Consider the following 16470-nt stretch of genomic DNA (forward strand, 5'->3'; position numbering starts at 1 on the left):
TTTATCGGACTATTGTTTAATCTAAAATTAAATAGAAAAGTTTTCCGTGTTTTGGAATAGAAAATAAAAGTAACCTCCTATGAAATATCTTTGGATCATGTCTTTACAAGCACTACTCATTATTTTATAAAAAACCTTAGGGGTCCTATTTTTCTCATTGTGCATACGAAATTTGTTCCATAACGAATAGTAGGAATTTGATCAGGTACAACGACAATGTACCTATTTAACTTTATGAGCAAATTTGTAACTTATCTTTGCAGTATGTTACGCCTGATCGAAATATCGTTCAGTTGCTTTCCTACTACATGTTTTCAATCTTTGATTTAAATTATGTTTTAAAGTTATAAATGTAATCAATTGTTTCATAAAACATTTTATTGGTCGTATAAATCGTTTTAGAAAAATAAGAGATGCTGGGACCATGCAATAATTATTCAATATTTTCTGCTTGTATATTGAAATGTGAAAACAATTGTGTAATCTTTTCATCAGGCGTACACGTGACATAAGTTCAGGTAAGTAATTTAGCTCGTAAACTTAAGCAGGTACATATTCAGTATACCTAATGCAAGTGCTGGTAGTAGGTACCAATTTACTGTTCGGAACAGCTTTTCTTAGAACTTTTTTGGTACTATAATAGCTAATAATGTATTAACATACTACAAAGATAATAATAATGATTCTGTAAGCTCCTAGTACTTGATTTACCAGTGCTTACATTGGAATCGATATTGTGATAATCAGAAGGTGATGTATGTATATTAAATCACTTTAAGGCTTCCTAAGTGATAGCTAAAATTGGACATTTAATAAAAAAATACTATTTCTCCTTTCATTTTGTCATTTAATACCGCTGTAACCTTAATATCATTATGTATGTATATACAATACACTATATTACAATATATATATTCTTTTTTGATATAATTGACAGTAACGTAGGTTCCTGATACCTAATAATAAACATACGTAATATTCTTTTAAAATAATAAACATGTGGTTTCTATTAAATAGTTTTCGCTTCATAACATTTAAATATTACATACATAATAATAAAAAATAACAAAAATATAAAGAAATGGATAATGTTCGTTACATAAAAGGGTACATTTATTTTGTATTAATTTGATTTATAATTCACCTTCTAATAATTTATATACGAGTATATTCTCAAAACCTCTTTTGTGTAATACTGACCACATAATATTAATAAAAAACAAATGCATGCACTTAAAGTGCATAAATAGACACAAAAATGCAGGAAGACCTTATAGAAATGAATATTTGCATAAAAAAAATATTGTCATTTCCTATATACTCCTAAATAGTTTTATTAATTAAGTACTTTGAGTATTCGAGTATTATTCAATAACAGTACTGTCTGAAAATAACATCAATAATTGAGATACATAACAATGTATGTATGTAATTAAATGTAATATAAACTTGGCACTAAAAATTATATAATTATTATACAATATGCATTAAATAATTGAGTCCAATAGTACATTACATCTAGAACTAAATTAATAAATTATTTGCATATCATAAAAATAAATTAATAAAAACTTCCAGGTGGTATGGAAAAAGGGCTGTCGACATCAAATCCATCGTAGTCCGGAAATTGTGGTACGGCCTTGGGGAACACTGAAAATAAATACCATTGTAAATAATAATCAACAATTAGGTACAACTAATACTCAGACATACAATACATTTGTGTATTTCGTAACCATCATTAGCTATAACAATACTTTCCTAAATCCATCGAATCAAAACACAAGGTATTGTTTTACTTTTTTTTATAACATATGTGTAATAGATAATTACAACAAAATAGAATAATATATTATTACACAATATTATTATTACAAAATAATAGAAATAAGAAGATAAAACATGAATTGCTCTTCATATTCATACCTCATGGATATCTGAGTAATATTAAATAAATAGAAATAATCTCTATTTCTATTTCTTTAACAAAATTATTACTTAATACAAGCACTTTTGAATAGTATTTTGATGAAGTAAAATATTTAAGAAATTTGGCATTGCGTTTTAAGCATATTATACATATACTATTTTATGTCCTTTTAAGTTTTGTGTGAATAGTTTTGAATATAATGGACTAAATATACATATTTTGTACATTGTTTATGGAATTACTTGAGTATAATTATAGAACATTCAATAAATAATGAAACAAGTTTTATACCAAAAATGACAGACTTACAGAAAGGTGATCCCGATGGATATATTCGTGGCATAAAAATATTTTGCGGCAACTCCACAGGTACAGGTATGGGTTTAGTTACATATTGTACCACAGGCTTGATCTGTGGGAGAACACGTGGTGGTGGTGGTGGAGCATGTACGCTGGGTCCAGTCTTAGATACAACTGCATTGAAACCATGTACAGGATCCGCAGTATAGTCCACAGTTCTAACTGAACCATCTGGTTCGACTAAGGAATACTGACCTGTAAAATAGGAAAGCGTACTGCTTATTTTAATGTAATACTATATAGAATGGCCATACTTATGCTTTGTAGAAACGTTTAACCTATTTTATAGGGGGGAAGGGGATTGTTGGTAATGTGGATTGATAACCCCATTGCTAGCAATGTACCATGTCAGGTCGACCTCCACGCGGTTCCCCCTGGAAACCATCGTGTTAAATTCCTGGTGAATCTGTCACGATGGGCTAACTGACCTGACCTCATGCTCATCTTATCATCCTCCACTGATGCCCCGCCAGCGTAAACCGTTAGCGCGGGCGGGTGCACCATTCCATTATCATCCACAAAAAAAAAACCTATTTTATACTGGGGGAAGAGGATGGTTAGTAATGTGGACTGCTGATCTTGTTGCTAGCAATGTACCATGTCAGGTTGACCTCCACGCGGTTCCCCCTTGGAACCGCGTGGAGATGATAAATTCATGGTGAATTTGTCACGATGGGCTAACTGACCTGACCTCATGCTCATCTTATCATCCTCCACTGGTGCCCCGCCAGCGTAAACCGCTAGCGCAGGCTGGACCACCAATCCATTATCATCCATAAAAAAAATCTATTTTATACTGGGTTTTAATAACGGTATCCTTTGCAAAACACAATAAAGAATGCGCAACATTCTTCTTCCTGCCAAATATTAGTTATAATCCGTTCGTTCTGATTATTTAACCATTTAAAGCGCCAAGCAAACATTTACATTGATAATAGAACAGCATAATACTCCGACTATTTTATATCTTAGATATAAATGCTATAAAAATCTAAAATATAGATACCGCCCATGAATAACACATGAGGTATGCATTGCTTTGGGCCATTTAAAGTTTATATCTATATAAATTGCCTGACCAAGGTACTACACAACAATACTAATTGTAAATAAGCTACAATGTCACAGTTCAAATATGAAATTTTGGTATTCCACCAACTGTACAAAAGCACCACTTACTTTGTGTTGTGTTGTTTTTTTTCCTTAGCATCTTATTCAACAGCGACATAACTTGGCGTAGTGCAACAAACAACAATGCAAGCTATTAACGAATAGGCACAAAGATTTAATCACCCACAGTGCATACAATAACACGTGTTGCGTAACCGGATAATAAAAACAGCATAATACTTTGGTTTATTTAAGAGGCATCTATCTTAAAAGTATTATGTACTGTGCCAATATACTAATTGAATAAATAATTCAATATTGAGATTAAATGTGGCAAATGAAGTCACATACTATATTCTACAATTCTACCTGATTCCCTGAGATTGTCTTAAAAAGATTGCCTTCAACAATAAGGCCGCCTTATTGTATTTATATACATATGTTTAATTAACTATTGAATTATTTCATTCGTGGAATCGAACACGCTACCATCGGAAATAATGTGCTGTGCTAAAACGAGAGGCCAACGAAGCCGTCAATCAATGTAGGAATACTCAACTTCAACAAAATAACCGAATCTTAAATTAAGAATACGTGTTTCACATCTTTATCTAATATCTAGAATTATTGTCTATGGAAATATTTATTATCTTAATTTTCGCACGGATGTAATTATAGGAAACTATTCTATTTGTCAAAGACAATTCACAAGATATACTCAGCCTGACTGAAATGTACCAACTTTAGGTCGATCTGTATGATAGATGATGATTGTTTGTGATTATGAATAGGCAGTGCCATAATGTGTCCTAACTAAGCATATATATAATTGGTAGTATCTTCGTAGTCAAAATATATTATTAATATGTTAATATTATCTCATTTGTCCTATAAATTAACTTAATAATGCCCATACACAATTCATAGAACATCATCTAGTCCCAAGGTAAGCAGAACTTTTTTAGAAAACTAATATAAATACTTAGATATATATTTTTTGTAAATACATACATAATATACTCTATGTATATTATGTATGTATTTAACATAAAACACATATTTGTACCGTGCGAGGAATCGAACCCGAGACGATCCGAAGTAAAGCGGTGAGCCAAATCCGCTAGACCACCGAGGCGGTAAACTTAATAACTTAACTTACCTTTAACTACATCTCCATCTCTGGTTTCATGCTGTGATTTCACATCTCCCGTGCTATGATCTGCTACACCATAGTTGAATGCATATTTGGGGTGATCCTAAAATATTTTCATAGTTGCACATGTATTTATATAATGAAAGTAGACATCCCTAAATTCCCAAAAAAATAAGGCGCCGATTATATTACTATTTTTATATTTTATACATGAACATTATGTTTCCAATCCAAAACCGATTTTAATTTATGCCTTTTTGAGTTTATCGGTATCTAGTTTAGATCTATCCTGTGTAAATTACATTATATATATTAGAAGTAAAATAAAATATTTCATATAAATATGACAAGAGCTGTTATATATTTATCTGATACAATTAGATTTATCTAATCTAATATAATATAATTAGTATTTGATTAAATATATCTATTGTCTCAAGTCTACATATATAAGCTTGTCCCCGACAAGTACAAGATTACAAGCAACCTATCTACAGTTAGTGTCACTCTGTGCATATTCTGGAAATACCCAATGCACATACAAGTAATCAAAAGCTCCGTTGTAGTTACGTATTTAAACTGTAAATAACATCTAGCCATAAAGAACCTTGTGTGTGGCAAGAAATACAAAATATCAATTTAATAGTTAGTCTAATTGTTTACTGGTAATAAGAAACATTACGGGATAATTTAAAATGATAGTATAGGTTTTATTAGATAGTATGAAAGTATATGAAATAAATAATTTATATTGATTTAGTATTTAATATCTCTTTAATAAAATACTAAAGACACTTCTTTGCTACATATATATGTAGCACATGGATGCACTTGTTGCAGAGATAGTTAATTACTGTTTTAATAAATTATTAGCTATATTAATCGCTGATTATGTAAGATTCTGTAACTGATACATTTTTTAAAAGTAATTATTGATTTTTTAGATATATCCTTTATCGTATTAGTATAGATTAAAATACGTACATAATGATCCTTATATCCTTCGTATCCCGGACCATATACAGGAATCTTCTGTTTCGTCTGTACTGCACTCACTATAGCTAAAACTAACAAACACTGGTACCTCCCCATATTTGATCACAACACTGAAAGGGCTAACACGTCTATTGCACCTGATGTCTGTTCCCAGAATAACACAATAGAGGGTTCACAGGCATTTATAAATGGCCTTATTTGCCAGTGAGTGCCAACCTTGATAGGCGGAGTTAGCTTCCGAAAATTAAGTTTCCTTAGGTGCTTACTAGTGATGTGTATATTCACATGATTTTCACGCGATACATTAACAAATTAAAGTTTTTTTTTATTACTTAAACATTTTTAATACTGTATAACTCTAATTCGGTGAATAGATCGATAAGAATTATATTAACCTTAGCTAACCTAGCTCTTTCCAATTCAGCTAAAAGCAAATTTTAAATTAACAAGATACGTCCGTATTATTATCATAGTTATACACTTATTAATGTAATCGAAATATATGTATATTTCAATTACATTAACAAGTGTATATTTTGAGATCAACATTAGTACTTTGGCAGGTACCTATAGTGTTTTTATTATTCATACACATGCGATTCTTGCAGACCAATTTTGACTGCTAAATAATTTCTACAAAATGCTAGCAAAGAGCTATAAGCATAAAATAAAGAGATTTTTTTATTTAGATAATGTTTATAAGATATTATTATCATCTGCTTCTCCCTTATCAAATTCATTTGGGATCGGCGTAAACATAGTGTAATATAGGATGTTAGTATATTCAGGAAGGTAGTCATTATATATTCTTATTCTTTTAAAACAGAAGTATTAAAATAAAAGAACGTATCTCGATAAAATATAGCAATATTAATGGACATCACTAGTACCGGCAACGACTAATTGAGAAAAGTTTCGCACGCCACAATACCCGCGCTATGTAGATTAGATTGTGACATTAATTTTATGGAAGCCATGTAAAGATATAGTTATGCCATAAATTGAAATATTATGATCTCATCTCAGTTTGTAAGGAAGTGCTTAGCATACCAATTTTGAGTGGGTTTCTTTTCAATTCCTCTCTGTCCTTGATTTAAAAACATAAAATGCAAGAAGGATCTAATCTAAAATCATAGAGTTAGTAGATTACACTTTTGTATAAATTTATTAATGAATGACACTGTACTTTAGATTTCCACATAATTAATAATGTCACTAATAATAACCAGAATTTCAAATGTCAGCATGTAAGAAAATTTACTACTCGAACTTATACGTGATATATAAAAAACCACAAACTAATATGCTTTGTGAAGCATATTAGTTGATGGTTTAATTTTAATTATAAAGTAACATAAAGCAGGTATAATAACGTTACCTGCATTTTATGATTAAGCTATTATTGTGCCATTTCTTTTCTATCCTTTCTTTCTGTCCCCATAGACCTTTTCGTCCCTAATCGTATGATTTTTCTTCATTCTTTCTAACTATTTTCTTTGTAATTACCACTTACAACAACATATTCGTTGTTGTATATCAATTGTATTCATTTTCCCTATTCCTTTTTTAAATACAATAATTATTATAAGTTAGAGAAACATAATTATGTTCATACCTACACATTACGTATATCACTGTCGATCATGTGGACTACCTTTCCAATCATAACTACACCTAAATATCCTCGGCATGTCTTTGAGTATGCCACCTATAATTACATTTATTAACCTTAAATGTATTTCCAGGCCATTGTATTAACGTCATATTTCTTATATTAGTATATTTTATTCTTATTGCTTAATGAATTATGTATTAACAGGTAAATTTTATTTTTGTAAGATAAACCTATCGCGTATAGGTTTGTTTTAAAAAAATAAATTCGTATGAATTCACAGTAATCTCATATATACTGTTTTTCACGTCTGTATGACAGCACACTATGTAACACGCGTGCGTATTAGTTCTACCTATGTACCGTGATAGTATCGTGGGACAATCTTGTATCTATTGTTTATAGTCCTTCACCCATCAGAAAATAAGTCGATGCACTTAAACATAACGTATCTGTCTATATAACTTTTTGAATCTAACCTAAATGATTTATATACATATCACCGCCAATGTTATTAATTCGAAAATATTATTGTTTTCGTGTAGCCTCACCTTCGTATGAATATTTCAACCAATTTATTCAACCTTAATGAATGCTACATCTAAATTTATCATTCGTCTTCAGAAATCATATCTTTGTTTATGGATGAAAGTCCGATGAAAACCGCAAGAAAATCCGATCAGTAGTTTTTGAGTATACTTATAGACAGACGCAATGCAACCTTTTTTATATATATCCATAACGATTATATATTTATATGCACAAAATACACGGCTTATTCTCAATTCAGGGTTTTTTTCTAAAAATCCCTAAGTAACTTTTTAAGAAATTGTTTGCCTCTGTTAAACAATTTCCAAGTGCTACTTATGAAATATGCGGGAAAAGTTCTTTCTGTTTTGAATGGGCTCCTCACGTTAAGGATGTTGGTCTTGATGGACCAGTATCCTTATTCTAAGTATTACAATTATACATGTTTGATATATCTACAATGATATTCATACCATACGCATTGCAGAAATTGAACACTTTTTCTCCAACAATATTGGTAGCAATCTTTTAAAAACGTTTGCTGAAATTTACCAATAATTTGATTCAGTGCAAGTAATGTTTTTCTTTTAGATGTAAATAATATATATTCAAAGTCTTAAAAATACAGAAGTAAGCCAAGCGTAACTAACAGCGATCATTGTAGTAACCAAACAACATCAGTTCCGTCAAATACTGTGCATTGTATGAGAGTGTCTGCATCCTGAGACATAGGAACAATAGCCAGTCCGCTTACCAAATACTTACTTCCACTTACTACACAAACGATTATTCGGAGATTATCAATTAGATGCGTCCCGGAACTAAACATATTTATACAAATGATTAATTACATAAGATTTTCAATTAAACATTATTTTAATTTGGCGGCTTCGTGGTCTAGGTGTATAGCACACCGCTTTATTTCCAATGGTCGGGAGTTCGATTCCTTGTGCGGTACAAACACTTATATTCATGAGTATAATTGTTTGTATCTTTCTGAGTCTTTTCTATACATATTTACATAAAACCCGCAAGAGAAGCTCTGCTTAGCATGGGACTAGATGGCGTTGTGTGAATTATCCGTTATAAGTATTAAAGGGGATAAAAAATAAATAATCTTTCTCTTTTATACACAGATATTACATTTATACAAAATTCCTTAACGACTATTTGAGCAATTAAGACCTTAGGAGATAAAACTTCAATTAACATTCTTTTACAGTTTTTTGATGGATAATAATGGAATAGCGTACCGTTCTGAGCTTACTCTGCTGGAACACCAGAGTAAGATGGTAAAAAAACTGTAGCCATGTCAATCACACAATCATGACGAATACACCAAGAACTACAATAACTACACCACTAGGGTTTCTAGGACAACCAAGCTTCATCGCGTTATTAATATTTATATTAGACATTAGTTAGAATTTTCAAAAAACAATGTGAAACAATTCTGGACACCTATAGTACGTAAAACTTAATTGCATCCTTTGCCATATCAATGTAGGAAGGAACATTGTATGCAGATTGAAATCTACAAAAACATGTTTCTTACAATTTATTTCGATTCATAACAAAACGCCGTTTAAGAATAGGTGCTACAGATATAATCTTGAGATTTTATACTGACCTTTGAACATACCATGGCGCTTAATTGCATATACAATTAACATTGATTTAGTTATGTCCTTCCCAAGTTGACTTGATCTTGAAATAATATTTTAAGACTAGTTAATAAATAAACTTAATTTTGAATTTAGAGTATTCCATTACACTTATTTAGAGTATGCAAGCCTATTAAAATAATGGTACTTATAAATAGAACCAAACATAGAAAAAGAACATTTTGTTTAAATTAGTTCCAAAGTCGAAATCATACTCACAATAATGAGTGTCTCTGTCTATTTGATTCCATTTACTATTAAATGACTGTTTTAATTAATGACCTCGGTGGTCTAGTGGTTTAGTACACCGCTTTACGTCCGATGGTCGCGGGTTCGCACCTCGCACGGCACAAACATTTGTATTCATGAGTATAATTGTTTGTGTGGGTCTGGGTATTTTCTATGTATAATATGTATGTATTTACGAAAAAAAAAATCTATGTATTTGTATCAGTTGTCTAGTACCCATAACACAAGCTTTAGCTAGCTTAACTTGGGTCTAGATGGCGCTGTGTGAATTGTACTGAGATTATTATATTATATTATTATTATATTATAAGTAACCTACAAATGATATGTTAAAAAAAAGCAAACAAATATCGGATAATAAAAAAGTAATAGCATATGTCTAAATGCACTAGATCTTTATTAAATATATTAGACACTTATGACTCTATCTGCAAAATACTAAATAGAGGTAAGTGTGGCATGTTTGTCGTAGATATTATTATATAAATGTATTTTAGATATCGTTGATTAAATAGAAAAATTTAATTTTTCTAAATTAGAGCTGCCACCTTTTTTATAAGTAAATTAACCACGCCGTCTTAATCATTATCTAAATACTTTTAAAATGTTTCTCTAATATAAACATAACATTATTTGTTTTTTTTATAACCATTAATTGGCTATCTGCCATCTGTCGACAATGGAGGAAAATAAAACATGTATCTTGCTTTAGGCAGAATCTTACACTTATTAATTTGTTATAGATTGTTGATACAATTTATTTTAATCTTGTCATTTTAGAATTCATCAACAGTAATTTTGAATATTAATGTAAAATTTTAAAAACTATTTAATTTAATTAAACGAGCCACATGTGTGGTTTGGCAGCTGTACTTGTAATACTTAGCTAGTGTAGATATTTACTTTTAAATTTTAGTTTCGAGAACAGATCAGATAATCGTTTATGCAATGTCCGTACTAAGCAAAAATCCGTTCTATGAAATAATGCCCCACTGATTTCGAACGACTTACAACAAACTCGTCGTTAATCAAAGTTTTGTCAAAAACGAAGAGGTATGAAGGTGGACAACTGTGACTGTCTATAATTTACTAACAACCCCCTATTTTTCAATTTATTGGTGATCATCACTGGTTATAACACTGGAGAAATATAGTAAATTCAATAAAAAGAAACAAAACACGGTATAATCCCGTGATTTTCATAACATCAATGTATGTTATGTGTAAATGTTTCATAATATCATGTAGCTTTCTTTCATATTTGTATAACTTTACTAACATACATATCAATGGATTTTACAAAAGCATTAAATTCAAAATAAAACTATTCAATATTTTAGTCAGTTTTATTGACAATAACATCAATTACAAAACCAATAACAGCATAATCTTTAAAGCTAATTAAAATATAAACAAAGTTTAAAATTAAGATCAGGTACGAGTTCTAACAGTTATGAATAAATAACTACAGGCATAACAGAAACGATAAAATAATAAAAACAACAAGACTGTGAACTTTCATAAACTTGAGTTCAGCAATCTTTCAACAACATCTTATTATTCTAATATTAAATAGATTATAACTAAATAACGTAGAATGGCTTATTTTAAAACGAAATCAACTATTTTTAAAATTCGATTAAATGCCATTGTAAAAAGAAATAATCTGTAATAGGATTCAAGAATAATCGAATTCTTTCTTACAGTTCACTTGTAATGACGTGATAAATCATCAAATTGATAATAAGATTACATTTTTAATTGAAAATATTGATAGTACCTAATTTATTTAATAATAACGTCAATTGATGAACTATGACATTAAATAATGACCAATGGCAGAAAATTTTAATTTGAGACCAAACAAAGAGTAGTTGCAGATAAAAAACGTTCCTTTTACGTCATTTTCAAATTAAAGTAATCGCTTGAAGTTATTACATATAACAGTATTAAAATAGGAGGGTATGTTTCTAATTCAGTGTTTTAAGAGTGCTGCCTCGTGGGGCGATATGGGGGCAGTCTTGTGAACAACGGCGTTGAAACCATTGTGTTTGTCTGCGGTGTAGTCCACAGTACGGATTGAACCATCGGGCTCCACAACTGTGTATTGACCTGAAATTGTATGCAATTTACTAAGTATATCACGAAATACAGTATGCATTTTAAAATCAAATTATTGTTTTGGTCTGGATGTTTTATTTCTAAGAAAGTGCACCTCAGTATTTCTGTTACTTGTCTAGTACCCATAATACAAATGTTGATTGGCTTGGCACTAGACGACGCTGCACTGTGTGAATTGTCCGCGATTATTATTATTATTATATATGTACTCTTTTTTAAACAAAACTGTAAACAGTCAGTCAATAATAGAAACACAATAATGTTATAATTTAAAAATTAGATTAATTTTTAAAATTTATATTTATAATCTATATTTTCGACCATTGTGCGATCAATAATATTTATTTTATACTTCCTTATTATTTTAATAAATAATTTATGATAATAGCTAAACCTGGCGCCTTATGTCCAATAATTTCAATGAAAATAGTTCGTAAACATATTTATAAAATAAAATGTTAAATTTAAGAGGAATGTAAGGTCATAAATACCCGACAATCGAATAAAACAAAAATCTTCTTGTCAATATTGTGTTGAGACAAAGCGAGATTTACAAACAAAAGGTTATCTTGAGTACGAAAGCAGGAAACGTTCGTAGGAAGTACAGTGAAACTAATATTTAATTACCTTTTACGACATCACCGTCTCGGCTCTCGTGGTGGGTTTTAATGTCGCCAGTGTGGAAGTCGTTCACTCCGTACTTGAATACATACTTAGGATATGCCTGGAAGTAAACATTATAATGTAAATATGAGTAGAACTTTAAATGCAACATTCTATATTATTAGTAGTTTATAGAATCAGTAATAGTAACAGGGAAGACAATTAAGACATATTTGTGTATTAATACTATTATTATTATTCAAAATTAATACCATTTTTTATAAGTATATATCGAAGCGATCCGCTTCAGTTTCGTACACTTATATCAATTAAATGACAAAACCTTTACGAATTATACACCTAGACCTTCTACAGAAGTCACTCTATTAGTGAACGAAAGCCGAATGAAAATCTGTTCAGTAGTTTTTGAGATTATCGCAGACCTATAGAGGGCGGTTGAATTTGTTTTCTATATGTAATCTATAATATGTCAGACAGGTGATATTTATTGATAAATTGTAAGATTACCTTTAGATAATATTGTCATATCAGTTAATACTAAAAATCTACCTGCGTTCCAAATTATAATGAATAATTTTATGATGAAGATCAAAATATAACTTTTCGTTTTATTGAAAATTTCTTTTAATGAATTAATAATAACAATGTGTATAGCGTAATAATGAGTAACCAGATATTAACAAGAAGTTCATTGCAACAAAATTTGCTTTATCAATTTGAGACGTAACATGTACACACAAAAACTAAAGTTGCATCGTCGTAAATTACTCTATTACGTGTAGTGAAACCGTTTATCTTCACAGCATGCATTGCGCTTGCGTAATGGTTTTTTGTTACGGAATTATAGTAAGTTACGAACTGAGAGCGATAGTCAAACTTAGTTCGCCTGTAGCAATTGGCAACAATGATACAAGTAACATTGTTATTTTATAAATGAAAAGACAAAATTAAAGGACGAGTACCTTCGATTTTGTTTCTCATTTGTATTACTTTTTATTCATACTATTAATAAAATGCGAAAATATGTATTTTTGTGTTTAATACCTTTTCACGACATAACGGCTAAATGGATCTAAATTATATTTAGCGTGAAGATAGGTTGTATTATGATAAGATTAGATTTTATTAGGATGGATATAGGCAAATCTTGTCCTCTAGAAATACAGACGAAGTTATGGATTGATGTGGATATTTGCATTTATTTTAATATCCTGCTTTTAATCTTAAACATATAGACAGAGCACAAGGTCTTTCTCTTTTACACAGATGTTTATCTGTGCATAAAGAGCTACTATTATTATACATCCAAAAACATGTAATTCACAAATCACTAATTATTTCCATCTATATCTTGTACCATACACGAAAGTATCACACGCAATGCATTGAATATGTCAACAAGCGGAATCTTGCGCTGGAAATAGTTTCTTCAAATTCTCACTTCATAAAATTATAATAATACTATTATAATTATAATTACTGTGTTACATTTTTCACAGTTGTTTATAATTATACTCATTAGATAAACGAGATATTTACCATGATTATATTATCAAAGAACGTCCGATGTTTCGACGCCAATAATGTAATGTAATGTGGACTCAGCCTCAACGCTATTCACAGATCGAAACATACTGCACATACTCGTAAGGCAATTCGGAAGCTCATTAATATACAAATACAACATAGACTAATATATCATTTATGTGTATAATTATAATTTTGAATACAAGGAAAGAGGGGAAGGAGATTATAAAGACACAGCTATATTAAGTAGATCAAGGAGAAAGTTGGAGTCGTGTCCTATCAGCAAATAATAAGATTAATGGAAAATAGCTAGAGCTCTACTGACAAGAGTGCGTCTCTTAAATTGTGAATGAATGAATGCTCCACTACGAGATATTATAGATGTTTTCTTATAAGTTAAAAGTGTTGATAACCACATAGAAAAAGTTGCATTACTATAATATATAATTGTGTATAAAAGAAATAAACTATAAGTACAGCCTCATACGTAGTTTCGAATCGAAAGAGATTCATGCACATTTAATTTTGTAAATAACGATTTTATTTAACATAAGAATTGAAATATATACAGTTTACTTAGTGCCTAATAATAAATATACTTTTATTATCCAGGATATATAAATAGTATTGATAACAATTACATGTTAATCCGGTAATAATATGCTGTTTTAAGTAAAAAGCCGAGTTTGAAGAGGAAAGTGGCTATGAAAGTGCAACGTATTGCTCAAGCCAACAGTCAAGTTACAATGCTCTGTGGAATGGAACATATCAAATACCTACTCGTAAATTGAATATAACTCGTGTAAACTTCATTGCAGAGTAGATAAAATTATATTTGTAATACTATATATAATTGATTTCTAATAGGAACTAAACATTGTGTAAAAATAAACATTCACAAATAGTCTGTAGTAAGTCAAGTATCCCAAACTTGAGAACTGTAAATTCGATGTAAATAAATATAATATGCACATCCAACTTTATTTATTCAATTATTTAAATGAGTGGTGTTGCCTAGTACTTAGTTATACTATGTAATATTATGTTATATGCGATTATACCAACTCACATTTAAGAGTTCAAACCTGATTATAAAAAAAATATGGTAATTTATATCTGTGATTCACTCTCCAATGAGCGGAAGGGGAGATTAGTAATTGAGAATAAGAAATAACAAGGGAAACTGTTAGCAATGTATGATGTCGACCTTCACTCGGTCACTCTAGAAACCTTTATGATTAATTCCTGGTAAATTCATCACAATAAACTGGCCTGATCATTATCATCCATTTAAAACAGACTCCCCTGTGAGACACCGATAACATACCAAAAATTAATCTAGCAAAATGTGAGCATGACAAATGTTGTGTTCACCACGACATCGACTATTGATACCGCATCTGATGACTACCACTTCTGGGATAATAATCCTGACAGTTATTAATTTCCTTGTGTTTTAAAATCTATAAGCTTACATAATAATCAATATGCTGGTCGTCCGATATGTGATGATGTTCATATCCTATTCTCGGCTGAGAATGCACTACAGCAGCGGCGGCCTGCGAGTCTGCCTTGTGGGCAGGTCTCAGGAATGCAAATAGCCTGCCATGCGCACACGCCACGAACATTAGTGCAAGCAATGCCAGCTGGAAATTAAAACATATTATAAGGTCAATGACTTTTAAAGCATGATTTATTATCATAATCAATTTTAAATTTCCTTTCTATAACACATATATTGTCCACTTCAAGATAACCGATTATTACTTATTTATTTACCTCTGTCAAACTGAACTGAAATTTTATTAATTATACGCAATTTATTTTCCTAAATATATCCAATCGAAAAGCAAATAGTTGTATTTATAAAATACGTTACCGTTAGAAAAAAATCATATATTATCTTCCAAATAATATAAATTATTTAAGTAAATATGGTACTTATTACTTAATAGTCTGATTTTATTTTTAACACATTTACATATTCTAAATAACATTAAAGTAGAAAGTCGGTTAAAGAAAGTTTTTTATATATTACTTTTCTTGTTATTATTAAGTTTTAGACGTTTTAACAGTTTTCCTTATTTATATGTGTTTTCTTTATTCCCATTTCACCACTCTTTTTGTATGTGCACTAAACAATATACATTCCATTCCAAAAATAAAACCTAAGAATATATTGGCGTCATAATAAATGTAAAATGAAACACTAACTTTAAGATTGTGCATGTATGATTAGTGACTATATATAATAAAAATCAGCACATAGATATGTTATAGCAGATGTAATTCTCTATCTTCATCAGTTATTATCATTACCATAACTCAGTCGTAATTTAGATCAACACACAAAATCGGCATTAACCTATTATTAATCATTCTAAATATCTACTAATAATTCTAAACCTACCTTACCTTACCTTCATTCAAAATATTAACATGTATAAGAGGAAACCCCCATTTTTATCTATATATATATTTTATTGTATATGTCGCATTTAATTAAAAACTGTGGGTATAAACTAATAGTAAAAGTAATGAATTTAGTTAGAGTATTGATATTACAACAGAAAGTGATTTTTATCGAAGAATTTAA

At 30.0% G+C, this 16470-nt stretch overlaps 1 protein-coding gene across 1 annotated transcript; it reads right to left on the bottom strand.

Annotated features, from left to right (window-relative positions):
* Positions 1-1128: 1128 nt before the first annotated feature.
* Positions 1129-15514, bottom strand: LOC131846920 (cuticle protein 8-like). Its single transcript, XM_059196337.1, has 4 exons — positions 15350-15514; positions 12351-12447; positions 2240-2485; positions 1129-1650 (listed from the first exon to the last, which is right to left on the bottom strand). The coding sequence occupies exons 1-4, from the start codon at positions 15500-15502 to the stop codon at positions 1562-1564; spliced, it is 585 nt and encodes a 194-aa protein (XP_059052320.1). The 5' UTR covers positions 15503-15514; the 3' UTR covers positions 1129-1561.
* Positions 15515-16470: the final 956 nt, after the last annotated feature.

This window comes from Achroia grisella, unplaced genomic scaffold, assembly GCF_030625045.1.
Source record: "Achroia grisella isolate CSIRO2021 unplaced genomic scaffold, CSIRO_AGI_Agris_v1 utg515, whole genome shotgun sequence".
In the NCBI taxonomy this organism is placed as follows: domain Eukaryota; kingdom Metazoa; phylum Arthropoda; class Insecta; order Lepidoptera; family Pyralidae; genus Achroia; species Achroia grisella.

Excerpts from the sequence above, each read along its gene's own strand:
- LOC131846920 (XM_059196337.1), bottom strand. The coding sequence starts at position 15,502 with ATGTTCGTGGCGTGTGCGCATGGCAGGCTATTTGCATTCCTGAGACCT. Across the intron at positions 2,486-12,350 it reads AGACGGTGATGTCGTAAAAG|GTCAGTATTCCTTAGTCGAA; the intron begins GTAATTAAATAT and ends CCTATTTTACAG. Across the intron at positions 1,651-2,239 it reads TCCATCGGGATCACCTTTCT|TGTTCCCCAAGGCCGTACCA; the intron begins GTAAGTCTGTCA and ends ATTTATTTTCAG.